A 26,681-nucleotide genomic window follows, 5' to 3' on the forward strand; every position below is an offset into this window, starting at 1 on the left:
GAAAAATGGGCCAGAAAATGGCAGATGGAATTTAATGCAGATAAGTGTGAGGTGTTGCATTTTGGAAGGACAAATCAAGGTAGGACGTACACAGTAAATGGTAGGGCACTGAGGAGTGCGGAGGAACAAAGGGATCTGGGAGTTCAGATACGTAATTCCCTGAAAGTGGCATCACAGGTGGACAGGGTTGTAAAAAAGGCTTTTGGCATCCTGGCATTCATAAATCAAAGTACTGAGTATAGGAGTTGGAATGTTATGGTGAGGTTGTATAAGTCATTGGTGAGGCCAAATTTGGAGTATTGTGTGCAGTTCTGGTCACCTAACTATAGGAAGGATATTAGTAAGATTGAAAGAGTGCAGAGGAGATTTACTAGAATGTCGCCGGGTCTTCAGGAGTTGAGTTACAGGGAAAAATTGAACAGGTTAGGACTTTATTCCTTGGAGCGTAGAAGAATGAGGGGAGATTTGATAGAGGTTTACAAAATTATGAGGGGCATAGACAGAGTTAATGTGAGTAGGCTCTTTCCACCTAGATTAGGAGAGATGATTACGAGAGGACATGGCTTTAGGGTGAAAGGGGAAAGGTTTAGGGGGAACATTAGGGGGAAACTTCTTCAATCAGAGTGGTCGGAGTGTGGAACAGGCTGCCATCTGATGTAGTAAATGTGGGCTCACTCTTAAGTTTTAAGAATAAATTGGATAGATACATGGACGGGAGAGGTCTGGAGGGTTATGGACTGGGTACAGGTGAGTGGGACTAGCGGAATAACGCTTTGGCACAGACTAGAAGGGTTGAATGGCCTGTTTTTTGTGCTGTACTGTTCTATGGTTCTAGATTCAAGCCAGAGACTGATAGATTTTTGGATAAGGGGGTCGGACAGCAAAATGGAGTAGAGGCCACAGATTAGATCAACCACAAAATTAAATGGCAAAGCAGGTTTGAACAGCCATATGACATACTCCTGCTATTCTTATCTTCTTAGTTTATGCTTTACAGACAATTAATTATCTCAAGTCACTGTAGGAAGCATAGCAGCAAATAAGCTTCTACAAAGAGCAGTGTGGTAATTATCCAAACTGTTTTCAGTGATGCTAGTTGAGGAATACTGTTCAGAAATTGCCCCAGCCATATAAGATCTGAATATGTGATTACTCTCAATAGCATCTTTAATGTGGTAAAACACCAAGATTCTTAATATGAGCATTAATAAAATATGAAAATTAGATATTATAATGATGAAAAGCATGCTCAAAAATACAGGTTTTAAGAATCATTTTAGAGAGAGGCAGAGAGAGAAAGTGAGTTTAGTACAGCAGCTAAAAGCACAGGTAGCTTTGATGGAGTGACTGAAATAACAAAGGAACAACAGACAAGAATTGGAGGAGCAGATATCTGAGAATTATGGATCACCAGCGGAATCCATACACAGGAAAGGGTGAGGCTTTGAGGAATTTGGAAGGAAGCCTTTTACCAGCGAGCTTACTTACTGTCAAACAAGCAAGCCGAAATTCTGTTCTCTACCCAGATGCTAGGAAACAAATTAGTGCATCCTGGGCTCACTTGCACTTCATTTACCCCTAGCAAAATGTTCCATCTCTGATCCACATCTGTAAACAAATGACTGTGATCCAGAACTCTCAAACCAGCTGATCACAGGCATAAAGCTGCGTGCTGTCACTTTGTAGCGCACTGTTAGGATTTCCAATGCTGCCTATTTTTCTTCTGAATTATGCAGAGCAAATTCCTACAGCAACAATGGGATCCAAGCACTTGTGCTTCAGCTAACCTGGATCATCAATCAATAGAGCAAAGGTCTGACAGCACCTTTTATTAAAGACCCTATAAAGAGGCTCCATCTTTTGCTGCCTCCCTCACCCCAAATGATAAATGAGCTGCAGTTATTAGCAGCTCATTTTAATGACAAGCTGCACCCAATATTAACTGTACTTGTCCAGATATAAAATTAATTTTCTAATTACCCTAGCCTCCAACACAGAAATCTAGATTTAACAGACCAAAGCAGCTAATTATGCTTTATTTCCCCTCCCCACAATAAAATAAGTGTGCAACACAAGGGTTAAATCCTTAATATTCAGCATTCTCCAACGTTTTTCCAAAGTTCACCATATCAATACTAATAATCCAAGTTTGGATGAACAAAATCTAGGATACTGCCACCAGGAGTTTGCACAGTTCAAATGAACTTCCACATTAACATACCTTTCAAAAAATGCTACCACCTAAAGGTGTCACAGAACAGATATCAGGTGGTTTCATTTGCTCTAACATGCCTAAAGTTAATATAAGCCTGTCCCAACCTACCTTAAGTCATTTCTGGCCCATCATTTTGTCCTTCACACAACAATCCTCCAAATTTACTCTAATCACATTTTTTCCACACCTTCCCTGAGAAACCTTTTGTGTATTTATGGCTTTCTCGTGGTTTGGGTCGTTCTACCTGCACATACTAATTCCACATTTTATAACATCTAATTCTACGCATTTATTTTGGTTGGGTTTGAACCAATCAATAAACACATTGACACAATGCACTTCACATCTTTTCTCAGACTTCCCCTATGCTCTGATATATACAGGAATGCTACACAAGATCACTGGTAAAATGCAAATCTCATTTCCATCACTCCATTGTAGTCAGGCCCTACTAACAACAGTTAGTATTTTCCAAGTTTTTCCAGAACAGGTGAAGAATACCTACCTCATCCAGGCCTACTCACTGATACAAAATAAAACCAAGTCAGCAAATTTATTTTTTTAAACAAGGGAATGACAATTTATGGCAGCAAAGAAGTGATTCAATGCATGCCCAAACTAGTAATATTGTGTTACAATTATAGGTCCCTCAGAATCCATATTTTTCCACAGATGGGATCTTTAATCCATCCAGAGAACAACAGATGCAATTGTATGCTTCATTAACAGTTGTGACCCAAGATCTAGCATACTAGGCAGCTGCCCTACATTCATCAATAAAGCTGATATGTAGTTCCCCACTCCATTTGCCTCTGTTCCAATGGATCTGTTATGCAAGCCATCCAAGCAGTTATTTCTTCCGATCACTCAATATACTAACATCATCAGGAGAAGACCCTGAGCCTGCTCTGCCATTTTAAACCATAGGTGATCTGATTGTAACCTCAAATCCACATTCACATCCACCTACGGTAATCTTTCACCTCCTTGCTTATCAAGTATCTATCAAATTCGGCCTTAAAAATATTTGGATACTCTGCTTACACTGCTCTGAGGAAGAAAATTCCAAAGACTCATGACCCACAAAGGAATTTCACCTCACCTCCCTACTTTTGCATTCAAATTTTCCTCAGCAATAAATGAAAACACTGAAATCTGAATTGGTATCTCAAAACATATAATCCTCTGTGATGCTGCCACCTTTAAAGATTTCAAATTTAATATAGTTTCTTTTATGTATTCACTTGCTCCATTGCATTCCAAGGGTGATGCGTAGCAAGGATCACATTTCATCTTAAATTTACATATAAACAGCACTGGGCAGGGAGAAGAGCAGAGAGGTACATAATAAAAACAGAAAATGCTATAAATACTCAGCACATCAGGCTGCATCTGTGGGGAAGAGAAACAGTTAACGTTTCAGATTGGAGACCCTTCGTAAGGACTGGAAAAGCAGCTCATTAAAGTTCCAGGAGTGTGGGGAAGGTGGGGGGGGGGTGGGGGGATGTTGCTGATGGGGCAAAACCAGAATGACCATGGGGATAAACTGTAAATAAGGTTACTGGTCAGTGAGGGCAGCTGGGAAATGAGAAAAGACAGAACATAGACAAAGAAGTAGGACTTGTGAAATGCTGAGGATGAAGACATGCCGGGCACGTCCTCCACTTCCAAAGAGAGGCAAAAGCAAAAAAAGGTGCAACATACGAGATAGATGCCTTTGAATCTTCAGTACATTCTGGCTTACTATTCATTCCTAAGAAAGAAACACTAAGTTCAAGACCTTGGTGGAAATGTTTCAGTACCTTGAGATATCTCCATTGGTTTCAGATTTCAAATTTATTTCAAACACAACAAAGGAGAAAGGTTGGAAGTCAAAAAAAACCTGCAAATGCTGGAAATTTATCACAGAAAAGCTGGAAATACTCAGTAGGTCAGGCAGCATCTGTGTGAAGAGAAACAGGGTTAATGTTTCAGGTCAGAGACCCTTCATCAAAACTGATGACAAAAGAAGCTCACGAAGCTGCAGGAGGGGGATGTCTTTGAAAGGGTAAAACTGGGGTGACCATGGGGATGAGCTGTAAACAAAGTTATCTGGTCTTTGAGTGAATGGAAGCAGTTAGAGAGTGAGAATGTAGACAAAAGGACGCAAGAATTGAGAAATGCAGAGCAGGAGGACCCGCTAGCAGGTCAAGATGGGCATATCCTCCACTCCCACAGAGAGACAAAAAAACCAAGCTGAGCTAACATGACAGATGGATGACTGATATAGACCGAGAAATCAGTAACTTGAAGTTGTGGAATTCAATATCGAGTCCAGAAGGCTGCGATGTGCCAAGGTGGAAAATGAGGTGCTGTTCCTCAAGTCTGCTTTGGCCCTACTGTGACAGTACAGGAAGCTAGAGACCACCAATAGGTCAGTGTGGGAGTGGATGGGGAATTAAAGGAGGAAGGTTGCCTATCCTCAAGTCAACTGGAGAATCTGCAGTTATCATTTGCAGTTAAGAACAACAAATAAAAACAAATCTGCTCTCACAGATGTGTGCTTCATCTAGCAGGATATAATTTGATAGAAAAATCTTTCCTAATAAAGTTTTGTAATTTCTGACCTAGCATGAGCAACAGAAGACCAACTCGTAGTTGACGTGGATTTTTATATACTAAGGGACTAATGCAAGAAAATGGCACTGAGGTAGAAGACCAGCCACAACTGTATTGAATGGCAGAGCATTCACAATGCACCAAATAGCCTACTCCAGCTTATGTTCTTAACTTTTTGAACACTAAGAATCTTTAACTTCTTAATCATTTCATTAAACCATGAACCATCTTAATATTTTTATCCACCAATTCAAGGAAGTCCTTTGGAGTCTCAGCTCTCTTGTGGAGAACACACACGTTGATATGTACATTGGTATATTATTGTCACTTGTACCGAGGTACAGTGAAAAACTTGTCTTGCATACCGATCGTACAGGTTAATTCATTACACAGTGCAGTTACATTGAGTTAGTACAAAGTGTATTGATGTAGTGCAGGTAAAAACAATAACGGTACAGAGTAAAGTGTCACAGCTACAGAGAAAGTGCAGTGCAGTAAGGTGCAAGGTCACAACAAGGTAGATCATGAGGTCATAGTCCATCTCATTGTATAAGGGAACCATTCAATAGTCTTATCACAGTGGGGTAGAAGCTGTCCTTAAGTCTGGTGGTATGTGCCCTCAGGCTCCTCTGTCTTCTACCCGATGGAAGAGGAGAAGAGAGAATGACCCGGGTGCGTGGGGTCTTTGATCATGCTCACTGCTTCACCAAGACAACGAGAGGTAAAGACAGAGTCCAAAGAGGGGAGGCTGGTGTCCGTGATGCGCTGGGCTGTGTCCACAACTCTCTGCAGTTTCTTGTGGTCCTGGGCAGAGCAGTTGCCGTACCAAGCCGTGATGCATCCAGATAGGATACATCAATTAACCATCATCAGCAACTTTGCCACTTTCTCAAATAATTGCAAAATGTTTATAAGACACAATTTTCTCCATAAACAAATGTTAGCTTGCCATTATTGCTTTGCTCTGCCAAGTACTTCAAAATTTATAATAGTTTTTAGTATTTTCTGCCTCTGTGCACGTCAAACTAATACCATTCCAACCCCCAAGCTTTTGTATTTTATTAGAATATTAAATTTTTTTCAAATGCTGCAGCTCCACCCTACACCTAATGAGGTGTAAATAATTTCTGCCACAATATTTTAACCATATTGTTAGTATTTGTTATAGTGTTATAAATGCAGATAACTACAAATGGAGCGTTGGTGCAATTAACCACACGAGTCTCTGCCAACAACCAGGTGCACAGGACAGTTATTATCTGTTATTATTACTTATTTAGTCATATCCACAGTATCCTCTGAACATCATCTCTTCACATCCCCAAATCATCACCTCCAGAGTCACTGTGGGATCTGTCCTTCTCCCCATCTTATTTCTCATCTGTAAACTCTCCCATGTGCCAACATGCTGACAGCTTTCAAGTTTTAACTGTACCTCAGTTATTTCTTAACCCCTCTCCTGCCAGTCTGCTTGTTCAGTATTCAGTCCCGGATGAGTAACAATTTCTTCCAAATAAACAGTGATGATCTTTGGCCCCAGCATCAACGAGGGGCAGTGAATACAGACACAGGAGAGGGTTAAGCTCCTATTATATAAAACCTTGCTCAGACCTCAGCCAGAGTACTGCACACAGTTCTGATCACCCAAGTATAGGAAAGATGTGATAGCACTGGAGAGGGTGCAAAGGAGATTCACCAGAATATCGCCTAGGATGGAGCAGTTCAGTTATGAGGAGAGGCTGGAGCAGCAAGGTTTGTTCTCCCTGGAGTGCAGAAGGTTAAGAGAGGACATGACTGAGGTATATAAAGTTGAGGGGTACAGATAGGGTAGACTGCAGGAAACTTTTCCCTATATAGGTGGAAAAAAAGAGTAAAAAAATACATAGAGGTAGAGAAAACTAGAGGACATGGGTTTAGGATAAGGGGGAAGAGATTTGAGTAGGATATGGGAGGAACCCTCTTCACCCAGAAAGTAGCAAGTACCCTGGAATGCACTGCCTGAGAGAGTGGTTGAAGCTGGGTCACTGACAGCATTTAAGAAGTGTTCAGATGAGCTCTTAAATAGAGGGCAATTGACTAAGTGCTGGGCCATTAGGTTAATGTGGAAGGGTGCCGACGTTGGGCTGAATGGCTTGCTTCCATGCTGCACGATTCTACTGTTATGAACTCTGGTCCCTCATCAGCAATTCCATCTGCTGAATGTCACAGGCTGAACCAGAAGGCTTGCACTCTCAGCGATACCTGACCCCAAGGTAAACTTCTGACTCTATGTTCTCTAACCACAAGGATTATCTACTTTCACTTGTAACATCACACGATTCCAGCCCTTCTCAGCTTATCTGCTGCTGAAACTCACGTTCATGTTTGGCTGTCTCCAGACACGATTATTCCATTGGTTGTCACTTATGGAGGTTGAGAAGGACAAGCAGGTACATTTTCATCTCACATCAACAAGAGCAGTTTCAGCACAAACATCGTAGGCTGGAGGGTCTGTTCTTGTGCTGTACTATTCTATGTTCTATGATGCAAGGGTTCAAGAATAGCTTTGTGTGAGCTTCTGATAACAGTCAAAAAGTGGAAGTGCCCAAGGAGAAAGAACCATTTAAAATGTTAACCAGGAAAAGAGAATGCTGGAAATCCTCAGCAACATCAGGCAACAGCCATTGGAAAAGAATCAGTTAGTCTTCCAGGCCAATATCAGGTAGCTTTGGGACAGTTGGAAAAGTTGTCATTTAGGAGTGAGATCAACACAGTAGGAAACTGGACCAATAGAGGAGAGGATCTGAGGTCATGGGAGAGAACAGAGACTATGGGAACCTTCAAATAGCTGATTTAAGTTACGAAAAATAGTTCATAAGTTTGATTTCAAAAAGGCCCTCTCCCAGGGAAGAGAGGAAAAAAGTTAGAAATAAATCATTCTGATTTCACGTTTTAATTGAATGTGGATAACAGTTCTATTCCATCTCTTCAGTTTATTAAAAATATCTGTTGGGGTATCAATGTTAAGTACCTACAGTAGCAAACACACAGTTGATGAATTCCTACAAAAAGCCAAAGGCTGAAGTGAAATGTCTACTGTGATAGAGACTCAAACATTAGCAAACATTAATTGCATGTTACTTCTTTCCACAAGTTTGATCCGTTCCAAAAGGCTGATTCAACTTCTGGTATCTTGAATTAACCATTCTTTATGCATGAGCGATGAATGCTATGAAGCTGGAAACCATCACGGCTGATCCTAATGCCGTCCTCAATCAATGTCCACACAAGCACAATTCCCTAAAATAATGGTATCAGAACCTAGAACTTGTCCTGCTTTCCTTCCTCTTATTATGGCAATGAGACCAAACCTTGAGTACCATACCTTCATATCAACCAGACCCCGTGGGGACAGAGATAAAACTGGGGGTTCCTGACTTCCTTCACTCAGTTCCACAGTGAACTGTGCACTCACCATCTGAATAAGGACTGAGTACATGCTCTGAAAGCCAAATCTGGTTTCAGGGATAAGATTTTCAGCTATTGGATACAGTCTGGACTGCTCTGTAATTGAATTAGCATAACTTTAATTTTCACTCACACATGCTGCCTTAACTAAAGCTGGGAGCATTAGATAAAACCAATTGCCCTAAAACTTGACAAAAGAAACCAACTCAATCCATCAAGACTTTCTCAACGAGGCCCTCGGAATTTGCAAATCAGACACCCAAGGCCATCATCAAATTATCTGAAGCTAATGTAGCCTATTGTTCGCAGGGTATGCGATTCCAAGGATCGTCATGGTGTGGAGATTGGCCTAAAGTGAAATAGATCAATGAAGGAATGCTAATGGATGTGGCAATATGAGGATGACAGCAGAATAACATTTTCAGATAAGAGAAGGACTTTCTATGTGTGTAAGTTTGAGCTTCAGCCAGGTATTTGTCTGGGATGATGATGGTGCAAGCTTAGCTGCATCAAGAATCATTATTAGATATTTTGCATTGTAAACTGAGAACAGATACAATCAGCTACACTTTGCAGCAACGCAGGACAACCTCTAAGCAAGTCATTTACAAATAAAACCAATCTCAACAGAAAGCCAATTATTTAATGTCAGGTTCTTCTGCCTGAAATTCATAAGAGACAACAATTGCTTTCTGGACCAGGAGAATTTAGGTCAGTAATTTCCAGCTGCCACTCATAATATTGCTTTACCACTTCATTGACTTGGAATCAAATGCCTTCCCACTCACTAAGATCCTTCCTATAGGAGGTCTGCTCCCATTAATGCATGGAGTTGATATAATATTTAGTTACACCAATTTGGAAAATTTCATTCTTGCCCAATGAAAAGATTCGCACAGAAAACAGCAAGATTTAAACCCCATTTTATGAATGAGCGACTACATTTGGGTTTGAGGAGATTCGATATGTCACCAAAGACTCTTACAAATTTCTATAGATGTATGGTGGAGAGCATTCTGACTGGTTGCATCACAGCCTGGTATGGAGGCTCCAATGCAGAGGATCACAAGAGACTGCAGAGGGTTGTAAACTCAGCCAGCTCCATCATGGACACAACCCTCCCCACCATCGAGGACATCTTCAAGAGGCGGTGCCTCAAGAAGGCAGCATCCATCATTAAGGACCCTCACCATCCAGGACATGCCCTCTTCTCATTACTACCATCGGGGAGGTGGTACAGGAGCTTGAAGACCCACACTCAATGATTCAGAAACAGCTTCTTCCCCTCCACCATCAGATTTCTGAACAGTCCATGAATCCATGAACACTACCTTCTTTTTCCTTTTTTTTTTGCACTATTTATTATTGTAATTAATAGTAATTTTATCTTTGCACTACTGCCGCAAAATAACAAATTTCACCTCATATAAGTTAGTGATAATAAATCTGATTCTGATAGTCATATCCTTTAGAAAGGGTAGACTTATTTCAAAATGACTTGCACCCTGCAGTGTGGTCAAATCACACAAAAATCTCAACCTCCGCAAATGCAACTCAGTTGGCATAAATGGGTTGGGCCAAAGGGCCTGTTTCTGTGCCGTATGACTCTGCTACAATCTCACATATCCTTAGGCATGTTCTCTAAGTACCACTCAGCTCGATTCCAACTGCGACTGCAATTTCCTATGGTGGAGGTGGTCCAAATTTTAATTAACATGAAGATTGACCAAATGGTCCTGTTTTCTGGATGTGTTTTAACCCTAAAGCCAAATTCCTTGTTTGTATATCGAAAAAGCACGTAGACATTGGGCAAGGACAGGATGGTGATCAGTTCTCATCTAATTGTGCCTCAACACTTCCAGCAACCTTTGAAGTATCAGACAGTGAATACTGATATAAGCTTTGTCATCTTCAGTACCTGGATTGAGTGACTAGAACACTAACCAGCTTCTCAAGCCCTTTCCAGAACACAGGAGCTTGTGGAATAATAATCTTGTATTTTGTTACGCCAATAACTGGTATTATAAATTCAGAATAGTCAGTGATGGGAACAATGTTTATATGCACATACACCAAGATAAATTTGTAGTGTAGAAGCACCTTCAGTTTAACATACACGCAAAATGACTCCTGCTTAGCAACAAATGGAAGTGTAATTTCAAAGTTAACTGCACCAGTGGTCCAGATAAACTCCAGCTATAAACCAATTATTGTTGCCGTGTGACTGCATCCTAAAATGGGAAATAATGGTTGGTCTGAATGCATCCCAAGGTAAGAAAGCAGCAGAAACAGCATGGGCAAGATAGGCTACATAGGTTCGTCTGTGATGAAAACTTCATGACTCACTGATTGAAAGGCATTCTATAATAAAATAGTTACAATGCACTGCAAATTCATTCTAAGCTAAACCAGATGTCCTTTAAAATCCAGAAGTCCTCTAATTACAAGGAAGGATCATTTAACTCCATTGGCCTTAATAAGTTGCGTATAACCAGTCAATAACAAATCAGGTAATTCCATTTTATCTCACATAAAATCAGGACATGAGAAAGTTTGGTCTCATATGAAGAAAACCTGTATCCCTATCTTTTCTCCTTCAAGAGGAATGAGTACTGTGATAAACAGTTAGCTATTGTTTATGTATTTATAATCAAAATAAAAAAAACAAACATTACACCTGCATTTTGATTCATTATATCAGTTAGATAGGAACCACAGCCTGCTTTTGTTTGTTATCATGTCTATTGACCACCCTACTTAACACAAATATGCTTTGAAGTCAGGTAATACACTTATTGTTCTATATTCTTAGCATAAATCATTCAAATTGCTCTCCCTGGTATTTCACCATAATAAAATAGTCTCTTCATATTCAACACCAGTCTGTAAAGATAAAATCTATCATATTGCTGGCTGCATTTTCACAAAATCTCAGACACGTGCTACTGAAACAACAACAATGGAGATAAAAAGCACAAAGAAATTGTAAAGACAAAAATAAAAGTCTAGAAATAATACTGGAAATACAGAGCCAGTCCATCAAGCTGCAGTGAGTGCTTCAGAGATTCTTTATCAGGTTCTCTAAACACATCAATATTTCTTCAGGCTGTTGACAGAAATACTTTGTACTCTCGAGCAATTTTGGTGGCAAACTGATGGCTCTGTCCTGTGTAACCAAGTTTCCAACTCTGACACAGCTAAGAGAGTTCATCTTTGATCTGAAGCTAGCTCACTTTAACATCTACCCCACATTCCTAGATGTGCCAATACGTCTAAGCACTCTGATCAAACTCATCTTCAGGGGACATTGGCCTGCCACAGATGTCACCCAATCCCTGCAGCCATGCTTCTACTTGCCACACAAGAACCTAAAATAAATGGAAGTAGGCCATTCAGCCCCTCATGCCCGCACCATCATTCAAGATGATTCCGGCAGATCTTTTACCACAGGATCACTGACCTGCACTAACTGCATCTCTCTTGATTCCCTTAACATCACATCATCTTCCAGATCACCCAAAGGCAGCTCCAAACACAATTACACCCTCCTCCAAGTCACAGCACCCCAACTTCTCGGACTCAGGACACCTGACTCATTGAAATCCCCAGGCCCAGGATTTACAAGGACAGATCAGATGGAAAATTGGGCAGAACGTTGGCAGGTGTAATTGTATCCTGACAAGTGTGAGGTGATGCACTTTGGGAAGTCAAACAGGGGTAGGACATATGCAGCAAATGTTGATGAGAAACTGAAGGATCCAAGTCCATAGCTCCCTGAAAGTGACAGCACAGGTAGATAGGGTGGTGAGGACGACATTTGATATGCTTGCCTTCAAAGGTCAGGACGAAGAATATGAAAGTGGGGAGGTTATGATGAAACTTTATAAAACACTGGTTAGGCTGAACTTGAAGTGTTGTGTGCAGTTCCGGTCACCACACTATAGGAAGGATGTGATTGCATTGTATATCTGCAAAGATGGGAGGACTTCAGTTATGTAGAAAGATTGGATAGGCTGGGCTTGTTTTCCCTGGAGCAAAGGAGGCTGAAGGGTGCCCTAATAGTAATAAGATGATGAGAGGCATAGATAGGGTAGATAGTCAAAACCTTTTCCCCATGGTAGCGGGCTCAAAAAAAAAGGCTTATGTTTAAGGTGAGAGGAAAGAGTTTTAAGGGGGATCAGAGGGGAAAGTTCTTTACACAGAGAACAGTTCATATCTGGAGCTCACTGCCAGAAAAGATGGTGGGATCAAATACAATTATCACAATTTAAGAGAAACTTAAGCAGACACTTAAAAAGGTAAGGTATAGAAGGATATGGTACTAATGCAGGGAAATAAGATTAGTATAAATGGGCAAAAAGGTCAGCATGGACGTGGTGGGCCGAAGGGCCTGTTTCTGTGGTGAATGACTCTGTGACATCTTTCCCATGCTAAAGTTGCTCCACGGGACTGATGCCACTTGCTCACTGCCCTGCTGTGGCTCTAAGCCTGTTCCCGACTCCAGGTCTCCTATCACCCAGCTGGGCCCCAGAACCCAACCTTGTCCCCGAGTCTCCTTGACCCCTGGACATCTGTTCCATCACCCAGTTCCCCAGGTGAACCCCTCATCACTGAACTCCTTGGCCTCTCTTGCTTGTTCCTAACTCCCTGCCCCATGATGCCAGACCCCACCTGTGCCCCCACCCTGACTCTCAACTACTGTAGCCCGAGCTCATGCTAACTCCTGTTCCTGCTGCCTTGGGAACCCTTTAAAGCCTGTTCTGGGTGCCAGGTCCTCCCTGCACACCCAGCATGACTCATTGCAAGGCCCTGCCACCCCACACCTTCCACCACTGGCCCTCAAAGCAGCTCACTGACCCCCTTACCCCTCAGCCTAGAGCCCCTCTGGCCCTGTCCTATCCCCGTCCATGACCCACACTGCCCTCCCGTGACCCCAACCTGCTGCCCCCGTAACCCCATCCTACCCCTCCTTCATGACCCCACACTGCCCCCCATGACCCCAACCTGCCTTCCCCCCCCTCCGTGACCCCACAGTCCCCCGTGACCCCAACCTGCCTTGCCTTCCTCCATGACCCCGTCCTACCCCCTTCGTGACCCCATACTGCCCCTATGACCCCAACCTGCCTTCCCCTCCTCCGTGACCCCGTCAGGTCCCAGATCTGACTCTCCCCGGACCGACCCCCAGCCTTCACCCCTCTGTACTGCCTGAGCCCTGTGACCCCGAGCGGTCCGGATCCCCAGCCCCCCACTCCCCCCCGGCCCCCAGCTCTCCGACCCCCTCACTGCCCCCGGCCCCCAGCTCCCTGGCCCCCCCTTTCCTGGCCCCCAGCTCCCGACCCTCGGCCCCCAACACCCCGCGACCCCCAGCTCCCTGGCCCCCCCCGCTCCCCCCACAACCCTCCTCTCCCCCGGCCCCCCAGCTCTCCCAGTCCCGTCCCCCTCTCCCCCAGCCCCCCTCTCCCCCAGCTCCCCTAGTCCCCTCCTCCCCCGGCCCCCTCTCCCCTCTCCCCCTGGCCCCCTCTCCCCTCTCCCCCGGCCCCCTCTCCCCTCCCCCCGGGCACACTCTCCCCTCCCCCCTCTCTCCCCCGGCCCCCTCTCTCCCCTCTCTCCCGGCCCCCTCCTCTCCTCTCCCTCCTCCTCTCCTCTCCTCCTCCCTCCTCTCCTCCCCTCTCCTCCTCCCCCTTCCCCGGCCCCCTCTCCCCACCTCCCTCTCCCTCCTTTCCCCTCTCCCCACCTCCCTCTCCCCTCTGCCCCCCTCCCCACCTCTCCCCACTCACCCTCTCCCTCACCCCCTCCCTCACCCTCTCCCCCACCCTCACCCCCTCCCTCACCCTCTCCCTCACCCTCTCCCCCTCACCCTCCCTCCCCCTCCCCCTCTTCCCCTCCCTCCCCCTCTTCCCCTCCCTCACCCTCTTCCCCTCCCTCACCCTCTCCCTCTCTCCCCCTCCCTCACCCCCACGCTCTCCCTCACCCTCTCCCCCACCCCCACCCTCTCCCTCACCCTCTCCCTCACCCTCACCCTCTCCCTCTCCCCCTCCCTCACCCCCTCCCCCTCCCTCACCCTCACCCCCTCCCTCACCCTCACCCCCTCCCTCACCCCCTCCTTCACCCTCTCCCCCTCCCTCTCCCTCTCACCCTCCCCCTCTCCCCCCGGCCCGCCTTTACCTCCGGCCTCAGGCCGCAGCCTCCCGTCTCCAAGCAGCAGCAGCAGCTCGCGCACAGCCCGACGTCACCGCGCCCACGCACGTTAAAGCACGCAGGGGGGGTGATGTCACGGCGCCGTGCGCAGCTAGACCGCGGGATGATGGGAGTTGTAGTTCACTCCTGCTCCCCCTTTGTCCTCTGCATCTGTGATGACCCTCCCTCAGCCTCAGGGCTCCTCATCGTCAGCTAACCACCTCTAAAGTGTAGTCACCTTTATCACAGACTCATAGAAACAGAACCTCCTGCCCACCGAGTCGGTTCTGACCAGCAACACCCATTTACACTAATCCTACATTAAACCCATTTTCTTATTTTTCCCAGATTCCCATGAACTCCCCACAGATTCTACCACTCACTTACACACTAGGGGAAATTTAAAGTGGCCGATTAATCTACCAACCCACATGGCGTTGGGATGTGGGAGGAAACCAGAGCACCGGCTGGGAAACCCTCATGGGCACAGGGAGAACGTGCAAACTCCACAAAGGCAGGGGTCAGGATCGAACCTGGGTCTCTGGCGCTGTGAGGCAGTGGTCCTATCAGCTATGCCACCATCCGTCCCCTCATCTTCTTCTCAGGCAGCCTCTCAGTATAGAGGATAACTTGCTTCCATTCTAGTTGTGTGGGTTCTGAGCAACAAGAAATATGGTGGAGGAATTCAGTGGGTCAAGCAGTATCTGGGGGTGGGAAAGAGTTGTCAATGTTTCAGGTCAAAACCCTGCATCATGTGGGTTCTGAGGTTATTGCTGAAGGATCCACAAACCACCTCCTTTTCAGGCAGGAGATAGTGGGTGGTGCGGGTGGGTGGATAGTCTGTGAGGGTTTGGTGTACTCCTGTCACTCTTTGCACCCCCAGCCTTCAGGTGTTCCCATTGGAGGGACTGGAACTACTCAGGGGCTTCCAGGATGCTCCTCTATTCTGAGTGGTCAGGGGTCAGTGATTCCCATGACCCGGTGAGAGTTTAATTCTTTCAGAGAGACCTTTTAAAGCCTGTGCCACACTTCTCCTGTTCTCCTGGAAATCTCTTCCTGTGATAGCAGAACATTACAGCAGTTATAACAGAATCGGAATCTGATTTATTGTCACTGACATATGTTGTGAAATTTGTTGTTTTGTGGCAGCAGTACAGTGTAAGACATAAAAATGACTATAAGTTACAAAAATAAATAAATAGTGCAAAAGAGGAATAACGAGGTAGTGTTCGTGGGTTCATGGACTGTTCAGAAATCTGATGGTGGAGAGGAAGAAGCTGTTCCTGAAAATCACTGCTGTGATTTTATTCTTCCTTCTCTTTCTTTGTTAATTCCACATTTAATCATTCACACCGTGTCCAAAGATAATGTTGTTGTGCACTAAATGCCTTTGTCATTCCTCTCTCAGTCACTTGATCTCTCCTCGTCTCCACCCTACCCCAGACTTCTGTTCTCTCCTCCCACCCTTTTTTTCTGTATTTAAAATATATAAATAGTGGCATCTTGATTAGAAAGGCATTTAATGTGGCAAGCACAAGTTGGGTCAAAGGACCTGTTTCTGTGCTGCATTACTCCATGACACTATGTCAATAAAACCTCTAAATTTTCTCAGTTCTGTGAAAGGTTCTCAAAACATTAACTCTGTTTCTCTCTCCGCAGATGCTGCCTGACCTGCTGTGTATTTCCAACGTTCTCTGTTTTTATATCAGATTTCAATATTTTGCTTTTGGACATTTCTGAAGTTTGTTATTGGCTGTGAAGTTCTTGGGGGCTATATAAATGCATGTTGTTATTTCAGATGGACATTAATAACGGATAAAAATGCTCACTGCACCCACCCTCTCCCTCCACATGCCCACTTAAGAAATTATCAAGCACCAGAAGAAATGTGAAGGGTAGAGGCATCAGTAAAGTTGCTTCATGTCAAGCCCAGATTCTCTGTCAACAGAAAAACAAATGTTAATCTTCCAGACTGGAAGTGTTGTGCATCTTGCTCAGAGTCTTTCTTTTTCTTGTACTTAGAGTAAATGCACTAACTGAGCATCCTTTATCAGCACAGAATGTTTATCAAAAACTCAAAAAGCAAAGATTTCTGAGAGCTGGTTGAGAATGTTCCTTTTTATTTGTACTTTTCCTGCTCGCTGTTTAATATACTTGATGGGGGCAATGGGAGATTTCTTCGTCTTGAAGCATTGGATAAAATATTTATGATAGACCAGGCTATCAGGAATAAATTTAGTTTCAGTTGCGACAGCCATTGTTAGTCAAAAGCCACTGTTGGGTTGAAACGTGGCTGTAGGATTGTGGTAATGAGCAGCAGGCCAGATGTTACACAACACCTGTCAAAGGGGCCGTTGATACATTGAACCCTACTGGGACAGATCCACCAGTCGAGCAGATCCTTTCCCAAACAAATTCTGAAAGTCGTTGCTGTCCAGAGAGGGATAAAATGCAAGGAATGTAATAAAGATTATACAGATTTTCTATTTCGCATTTCACCTCTTGCCACCCAAATAAAATATAAAAGATGTTGGTCTCATGACTGGTGACCATGAAATTACAGTCTAGGTTTTTATCTGTACCGTACTAATTCACTGTCACTTGCCTTTATTAGTCAACACATTGAGTTCAAGAGTCAAGAAGTTATGTTGCAGCTTTATAAAACTCTGGTTAGCCACATCTGGAGTATTGCATTGATTATGGTTGCCCCATTGTAGGAAGGATGTGGAAGCTTTGGAGAGGGTGCAGAAGAGGTTCACCAGGATGCTGCCTGGATTAGAGGGCATGAGCTATAAGAAGAGGTTGGACAAACTTGGGTTGTTTTCTCTGGAGGAGCAGAGGCTGAGGGGAGACCTGATAGAGGTTTATAAGATCATGAGGGGCATAGATATAGTAGCCAGCCGGTATCTTTTTCCCAGGGTCGAAATGCCTAATACCAGAGGGCATGCATTTAAGGTGAGAGGGGGTAAATTCAAAGGAGATGTGTGGGGCAAATTTTATTTTACACAGAGAGTGGTGGGTACCTGGAATGTGCTGCCAGGGGTGGTGGTGGAGGCAGACATGATAGAGGCATTTAAGAGACTCTTAGATAGGCATGTGAATATGCAGAGAATGGAGGGATATGGACTTTGTGTAGGCAGAAGGGATTAGTTTAGTAGGCATTTAACTACTAGTTTAATTAGTTCAGCACAACATTGTGGGCCAAAGGACCTGTTCCTGTGCTCTACTGTTCCATGTTCTATGTTCTTAAAGGAAGGAAACCTGACATCCCTACCCAGCCTGGGTCTATATGTGACTCCAGACCCACCAATGTGGTTGAGTCTTAATGGCCTCCTGAGTTCAGGTGATTAGGGATGGACAATGAATGCTGGCAAAGAACAAGAGTAAGCAGGACTTGGTACAAACTAAGACATGGACAAGTTTGGATGATGAAGATTTCCTTGTAAAGTCACTACTTGGGCAAAACACATATTGAGCCTGAGGTCTGTCAAATTAGATAGTAGCCCAAGACAAACACAAGGCTATTCAGCTCATCCTTCCTGTCATATGGATGTACAATTAGATACCATTCAGCTTTTCCCTAGAAACCAGATCAGATCAGATTCAGAACAAATTAGATTTATTGTCATATACACCATGGTGCAATGAAATTCCTTGCTCGCATGAAGCTCACAGAGTAAATAGTATATTTCCTTCTCTCAACTGCGAAGAACAAAATATGGTGGTAACCACGAGAATAGTTGGGTAATGTGCCCAATTTGCTTCTATATACCTGATGTTCTTGCCCAACAAAAACCCATCAGTCTCAGATCTTGAGATTTTCACTTCAGTCAGCTTGTGGAAAATGGACTCTGGTCCAGATGAAGGGTCTCGACCCAAACGTTGACTGTTCAATGCCCTCCATAGATGCTCCCTGACCCCCTGAGTTCCTCCAGTGTCTGTGTATTGCTCCAGATTCCAGCATCTGCTGTCTCTTGTGTCTCCATTTTGCTGCTCCGCTGCGGTCTCTTCAAGGTATGCCCATCTTGAAGAGGTTTTCCTCCTCTCTTCAACGGGAGTTCTGTAAGACCCTCTCTCATTGCTCCCCTTCTGTGATCTCTACTCCAGTCCAGATGAAGGGTCTCGACCTGAAATGTCGACTGTCCATTTCCCTTCATAGATGCTGCCCGACCCACTGAGTATCTCCAGATCTTTGTGTGTTGTTTGTGACTGTGATTCAGCGTAGGACTTGTGTAAGTTTGATGGAAGGTTGTGATAAAAAAACAGGAATACAAGATCATGCAAAGGAAACAAACTAACTTGGACTTTTTGAAGTATGTGGCCTGTTTTAGAATCATGGAGTCATAGAGTTATACAGCACAGAAACAGGCCCTACAGCCCAACTGACAATTTGTTCTATGCCAACCAAGGTGCTGATTTGACCTCGACCCATTTGCCTGTGTTTGGCCTACATCTCTCTCAACCTTTCCTATCCATGTACCTGTCCAAATGTGTTTTAAACTTTGTAATTGTACCCACCTCACCCACCACCCTCCGTATGATAAATTGACCCTCTGGTCCCCTTTAAATCTTTCCCCTCTCACCTCAAACCTGTGCCCTCCCCTACCCCAGGAAAAAGACTGTGACCATTTATCTTATCTAAGCCCCTCATGATTTTATAAACCTCTATAAGGTCATCCCTCCTGCACTCTAGGGAAAGAGTCCCAGCCCCTCCAGTCTCTCCTTATAACTTAAGCTCTCCGGTCCTGGTAAGGTCCTTGTAAATCTTTTCTGCACCTTTTCCAACTTAGTGACATCCTTCCCATAGCTGGGCAATGCACACAAGTGCAGTCTCACCAATGCCTTGTACATTTGTAGCATGATTTCCCAACTCTTGTACTCATTGCCCTAACTGATGATGGCAAGTGTGTCAAAAGCCTTCTTCACCACCTTGTCTATCTGTGTCACCACTTTCAGGAAACTATGTACCTGCACCCCAAGGTCTCTCTGTTCTACAATACTCCCCAGGGCCCTGCCATTTACTGTGCAAGTTGTGCTCTGGTTTATCTTCCCAATATGCAACACGTGAGAAGTGTTAATCTCTGAGTTAAGTTCCACCTGTCATTCCTCGGCCCACTTTCCCTGTTGATCTGGATCCTGTTGTAATCTTAGACAACCTTCTTCACTGCTCTAGAGTGTTGTGGTATAGAGCTTTCCTGCTGTAATTTTAAATAACAAGCCACAGTGAAGGGAAAGAAAACTGGAAATACTTGACATTCCAGTCAGCCCCTGAAGAGCAAGGCTGGTGATCAGTTCTGACCAAGAGTTAGCCCTGTAAGATTTTGCTCTCACATGACAACTGTCTTGGATTTCAAACAGAAACTGCAATCTTTGAACAAGGGAAGAGAGATTTCCCCCAAGAGACAATTTGGCAATGCAAGCAAAAGGTGCTCATATCAAAGGATTGCCAGCAGTCAATTCACTGTCCACTGGGGAAAATCTCCTGCTTTTGCAGACTATATGAAATATTAACACGAAGATGGATTACTCAAAAGTACTTCCAAACATCTTAATATAAATTGAAAAGGCAAAATCTGGAAAATATTTTGAACGGCTACTTTCTGAGGAGAGAACATTGTCCAAACCTATCCCCAGGGTCAATATTTTCTGAATATGAATTGATATTACTCTGATGGGAAGGGAAGATCATTTGTGCTGGAACGTCTGAAAATCATTGTGTCTCTACTCAACTCCAGTGAAACAAAGATGTTAATCAAAGTTTGAAATGAAGGGAACTTAGCATAAGGAGCAGATCAATGTTTCCCTCGAGGTTTTCAAGCTTAACCTCATTTATCCATTTTGGTTCCGTATCCTTGATAGTCTTGTCTAACAAAAATACATGTCTCAAATTTTGAAAGTTTCAATTTAGTCTTAACTTTTTGGGGAATTGATACAATCGTGAATCTTTTGACTCCTGAAAGTCGTAGTCCAGGACTGTGAGGGAATATAGATGTACATAGAACACAGAACAGTACAGCATGGAACAGGCCCATCGGCCCACAATGTTGTGCCAAACCAATTACATTAGTAATAAAATGCCCAACTAAACTAACCCCTTCTGCCTACACAATGTCCATATCCTAGCATTTCCCTCACATTCGTGTGCCTATCTAAGACCTTCTTGAACACCCCTATCGTATCTGCCTCCACCACCACCCCAGGCAGTGCATTCCAGGCACCTGCCACTCTCTGTGTAAAAAACTTGCCCCACACATCTCCTTTGAACTTACCCCTTCTCACCTTAAATGCATGCCCTCTGTTATTAGACATTTCAATCCTAGGGAAAAGATACTGGCTGTCTATCTATGCCTCCCATAATCTTATAAACCTCTATCACATCTCCCTCAGCCTCCACCACCCAAGAGAGAACAACTCAAGTTTGTCCAACCTATCCTCATAACACATGCCCTCTAATCCAGGCAGCATCTTGGTGAACCTCTTCTGCACCCTCTCTAAAGCCTCCACATCCCTCCTATAATGGGGTAACCAGCACTGAATGCAATACTTCAGATGTGGCCTACCTTAAGTTTTATAAAGCTGCAGCACAACTTCCTGACTCTTGAACTCAGTGCCTCAACTAATGAAGGCAAGCCTGCCATATGCCTTCTGTACCGCCCTATCAACCTGTGTAGCTACTTTCAGGGAGCTATGAACTTGGACCCCAAGATCCCTCTGCTCATCCACACTGTTAAGGGTCCTGCCATTAACAGTGTGCTGTCTCTTTACGTTTGATCTCCCAAGGCACAACACCTCACACTTGGCCGGGTTAAGTTCCATCTGCCATTTCTCTGCGCATATCTGCAACTGATCTGTATCCTTTCTATCTGTATCCCCACTGTATCCTTTGCCAGTCTTCTACACTATCCACAACACCACCAATCTTTGTATCATCTGCATATTTACTAACCCACCCAAGTACATTTTCATCCAGGTCATTTATATACATCACAAACAGCAGAGGTCCCAGTACAGATCCCTGTGGAACATCACTAGTCACAGACTTCCGGCTAGAATAAGTCCCATTGACCACTACCCTCCGTTTCTACGGGCAAGCCAGTTCTGAAACCAAATGGCCAATTAATTCACCATGGATCCCATGCATCTTAATCTTCTGGGCAGGACTGCCATGAGACACCTTGTCAAACGCCTTACTAAAATCCATGTAGACAACATCTACAGCTCTACCTTCATCACTCACCCTCGTCACCTCATCAAAAAACTCAATCAAGTTAGTAAGGCACGACTTGCCCTGCACAAAGCCATGCTGCCTGTCCCTAATTAGGCTATGGTTTTCCAAATGCTCATAAATCCTATCCCTACGAATCCTCTCCAGTAATTTCCCTACCACTGACATGAGACGCACTGGTCTATTGTTACCAGGATTATCCCTGCTTCCATTCTTGAATAATGGAACAACATTAGTTACGCGCCAGTCCTCCAGGACCTCGCCTGTGGATAGAGAGGACATGAAGATAATGGTCAAGGACCCAGCAATCTCATCTCTTGCCTCTCTCAATAACCTGGGGTATATCCCATCAGGCCCTGGGGATTTATCCACCTTAATGCTCTTTAAGAGACCCAACACTATCTCGAAATGCCCCAATGTATTAGTATGTTCCACACTGATCTCCCTACCCTCCATGTCCTTCTCCTTGGTAAATACTGATACAAAGTACTCATTAAGGACCTCACCCACATCCTCCGCTTCCCAGCACATGTTCCCTCCTTTATCCTTGAGCGGTCCTACGCTCTCCTTAGTTATCCTCTTGCTCTTTCTGTATGTATAGAATGCCTTGGGATTCTCTTTAATCCTACTTGCCAAGGACGTTTCATGGCCCCTCCTGGCTTTCATACTTCCCTTCTTGAGTTCCTTTCTGGCTTCTTTATAATCGTCAAGGGCTCTGTTTGATCGTAGCTTCCTAAGCTTTACTTTTCCTTTTTCTTCTTGACTAAATTCACCTCCTCTCCCAACACCCAAGGTTCTCTTCCCCAGCCATCCTTGTCCTTCCTTCTTACTGGAACATCCCTGTCCTGTACTCTGTGCAGTTGGTCTTTAAATACCTTGCACATGTCAGATGTGGACTGCCTAATGCTCCCGTAATTTGCCCTGCTCCGATTTAATACTGTCCTGCAAGGTCCATACTTATCCTTATCTACAGCTGTCAAGGAGTTGTGATCACTGTTCCCGAACTGTTCTCCCGCTGAGCGGTCGGTCACCTGGCCAGGCTCGTTACCCAACACCAGGTCCAGTATGGCCCCTCCTCTCGTTGGACTATCTACATATTGACTTCACAAATCTGCCTCGTCCAAACCTCTTGCATTAAGGAGGTCCCAGTTTATATAAGGGAAGTTGAAGTCCCCCGTGACAACAACCCTATTAGTTTCACACCTTTCCCTAATCTGCCTGCATATCTGTTCCTCAATGTCCTGGTGGCTATCGGGAGGTCTGTGGTATAGTCCCATCAGAGTGATTGCATCTTTCTTATTGTTGAGTTCTACACATATAGACTCAGTTGACGAGCCCTCCGTTATGTCCCCTCTGAGTGCAGCTATGATATTGCCCTTGATTAGTAATGCAACTTCCCCCCCCTCCCCCCCCAACTGTTACCTCCCTCCCTATCTTTTCTAAAACATCAAAACCCTAGAACATTAGGCACCCGTTCCTGTCCCTCTCTCAACCAAGTCTCTGTTATGGCCACAACATCATAGATCCATGTACTGATCCATGTACGGCGGAGAGCACTCTGACTGGTTGCGTCACAGCCTGGAGTGGATGCTCCAATGCACAGGATTGCAAGAGGCTGCAGATGGTTATAAACTCAGCCAGCTCCATCACGGGGACAACGCTTGTTATTCCTCTTTTGCACTATTTATTTACTTTTGTAACTTATAGTAATTCTTATGTCTTGCACTGTACTGCTGCCGCAAAACAACAAATTTTGTGTCATATGTTGGTGATAATAAAGCTGATTCTGATTCTGAACTCTCTCCACCATCGAGGACGTCTTCAAGAGGCGGTGCCTCAAGAAGGCGGCATCTACCACTAAGGACCCTCACCATCTGGGACATGCCCTCTTCTTGTTACTGCCATTGAGGAAGACCCACCTGAAGACCCACATCCAACGATTCAGAAACAGCTTCTTCCCCTCCGCCATCAGATTTTTGAATGATCCATGAGCCCATGAACACTGCCTCATCATTCCTTTTTTTTGCACTATTTATTTATTTTTGTAACTTGTAGTAATTTTATGTCTTTGCACTGTACTGCTGCTGTAAAACAACACATTTCATGTCATATAAAATAAGATAAGATTTCTTTATTAGTCACAGTCCAAAACACACAGTGAAATGCATCTTTTGCAATAGAGTGTTTTGGGGGCAGCCCCGCAAGTGTCGCCACGCTTCTGGCGCCAATGTAGCATGCCCACAACTTCCTAACCTGTACGTCTTTGGAATGTGGGAGGAAACCGGAGCACCCGGAGGAAACCCACGCAGACACGAGGAGAACATACAAACTCCTTACAGACAGCGGCGGGAACTGAACCCAGGTTGCTGGCGCTATAATAGTGTTACACTAACTGCTACACTACTGTATATGATTCTGCTTCTGATTCTGCCTGGATGAGTGCATATTCAACAACATACAAGAAACTCAATACTATCTAGGTAAAGCAGCCTGCTCAGTTAGCACCCCATTTTCCTTAAACAATACTGCCTCCGCCACTGGAGCACTGCAGAATATTCCCTCAATGAATGCAGATACTCACTGAAGCTCCTCTGAGAGCAGATCACAAGCCACCCAACTCTACTGGCCAAGAAGGACAAGGGTAGTAGGTGTAGGGGAACACCACCACCTGCAGGTTCCTCTCCAAGTCACACACTATCCTGACTTGGGAATATTTCGACAGTCCTTCATCGTCACCGGGTCTAACCCCTGGAACTCCCTCCCCATCAGCACTGTGAGACCACCTTTACCAGAAGGACTGCCAGGTTTCACAGTGGTAGCTCACCACCAGCTTCTCAAGGGCAGTTAGGGAAGGGCAATAAAAGCTGGATTTGCCATTAACACCCACATGGCGGAAATGAGAAAAAAAACTACCTGACAGGAAATGTCATCTAGAAATAATTTTACCTTTGATGTATATACAATGCACAGAGGAACGTTTGTCCATACAGTCCATTTATTCTGAGGAACCACTTGAGTATAGGGCAGTCTGAAATTAGACCTGGCATTAATTTAACACCAGGGTGAGTGTGTAGGCAGTTTGAGAGCATAGTATAAACTGCTGGGGGTAATGTTAATTTTGTGCCATTGTTGGATCAGCACTGCAAACAATCTGTTGGAGGAACTCAGCGGGTCGAGGGACATCTATAGGAGGAAAGGAATTGTCGGTGTTTTGGGTCGAAACCCTGCATTGGGACCTGATGCTCCAGATTCCAGCCTCTGCAGTCTCGTGTGTCTCTGTTGGATCAGTGCTTGCTGAAGCTGAGGGAAATGTTATGCAGGACGTGGTATAATGGACAGCTCATCTGATATAAGAGCACATTTAAGATACCCTCCACCCCTGACTTCACAGTCATCTTATTGAGAAATGCAAACATGCAGTGACAGACTGGATTGATAAGGGGATTACCCAATCATCAGCACTCTGCTGTAGCAGAGTCACGATTTATTTTATCCCTTTATGGTTAATGGCTTCATTGACAATGCTGACACTTATTGATCATTCCTAATTGTGCCTGTGAAGCTGTTGATGGTCCTTCAACCACTGCAACTGTGTAAAAAACACATCTTCACAACAGACCAGTGCTGATTCCATCTACCTCACTCATAACTGCTTATTCCCAAAGCAAACACTTAGAAACTGTTAGATGTTTTTTTTCTTTAAGCCAATATTGGTGTCTCTTAGTTATTCAAAACAGGAGAAACCACCTATATCTTCTTAATTAGCATTTCTTCACTTACACACCCTTTACTATTCTAGCTCTTATTCCATGCTACCTTGTTCATTGCTTGTGGTACCAGGACCTATGAGGATATAGAATCATAACAACGTTACAGCACATAGAGAGGCCATTTGGCCCATCAAGTCCATGTTGATTCTTTGTACGGCAATCCCATCGGTCCTATTCCCCACAACCCTGCAGATTATTCACTCTCCAGGGTTGATCCAATTCCCTTCGAAGGCCTTGATTGGATGTTTCCAACCCACCTACAGGCAGCGAATTCTAGACCATCACCACTCTCTACCTTCTCTCTTTCCCAGTTCTGAAACATTTCTCTTTCCACAGTGATGCTGGAGGAACCCCAGAGCTGGCCTGCTGAGTTCCTCCAGCATCATTGTGTTTTTCACCTAGATTCCAGCATCTGCAGTCCTTTGTTTCCCTTCTCTCTCCACAGACACTGCCTGACCTGCTGAGTGTTCCCAGCTTTTTCTGTTTTTATTTCAGATTTCCTGTGTCTGCATATTTTTGATTTTCATTTGTTGCAGAGTCGGCCAATTCTGACGCAGTCGTTGACCTCTGATATTAACTCAGATTTGCTCCATTCACGGGTAGTTGCAACATTCCCTTTAATTTCAGATATTCAGGGATCACAGGGTTCTGTACCTCACCGTTCCAAGCGTTATTATTTCCTTTCTTCTCTGTCATTATTCATTTCCCTCTACTTACACCTCTACAGACAGATGGGCTGCGATTAACAAACCTTCACCACCACCATTTGAATCATATTCTCGTCTCCACCCTGCCACAGTTATTTCTCTGTTCTCCCCACCCCTCCCACTTCTCTGAAACTTAAACCATGTTTGCTTTCTAATTTTACTAATTCCATTGACCTGAAACATTAACTCAGTTTCTCTCTCCTCTGATGCTGCCTCACCTGCTGAGCGTTTCCAGCGTTTTCTGTTTATATTTCAAATTTGTGTCAGCAGCAGATTGGCATTTGATTTTAACCACTTCTTGCCTGGTGTGAGTGGTGCCAAGGATTTGGGTTAGGATGAGTCACAGAGTACATCACAGAAAGAGGCCATTGAGCCCACCCTCTCCATGCTGACCCTCAACTACCCATTGATATTATCCCAACAGGTTTATATGTTCTCCCCGTGTCTGCGCAGGTTTCCTCCGGGTGCTCCGGTTTCCTCCCACATTCCAAAGACGTACGGGTTAGGAAGTTGTGGGCGTGCTATGTTGGCGCCGGAAGCGT

At 44.4% G+C, this 26,681-nt stretch overlaps 1 protein-coding gene across 1 annotated transcript in view; it reads right to left on the reverse strand.

The window, feature by feature from the left end:
- r3hcc1l (R3H domain and coiled-coil containing 1-like) overlaps positions 1-26,681 on the reverse strand; it is a 186,153-nt gene that overhangs the window by 154,269 nt on the left and 5,203 nt on the right. Inside the window, exon 2 of the mRNA XM_052027675.1 lies at positions 14,426-14,549. Within this exon, the coding sequence (XP_051883635.1) occupies positions 14,426-14,549 (124 nt within the window). The remainder of the gene's footprint in view (positions 1-14,425; positions 14,550-26,681) is intronic.

Source organism: Pristis pectinata, chromosome 12, assembly GCF_009764475.1.
Source record: "Pristis pectinata isolate sPriPec2 chromosome 12, sPriPec2.1.pri, whole genome shotgun sequence".
Lineage (NCBI taxonomy): Eukaryota > Metazoa > Chordata > Chondrichthyes > Rhinopristiformes > Pristidae > Pristis > Pristis pectinata.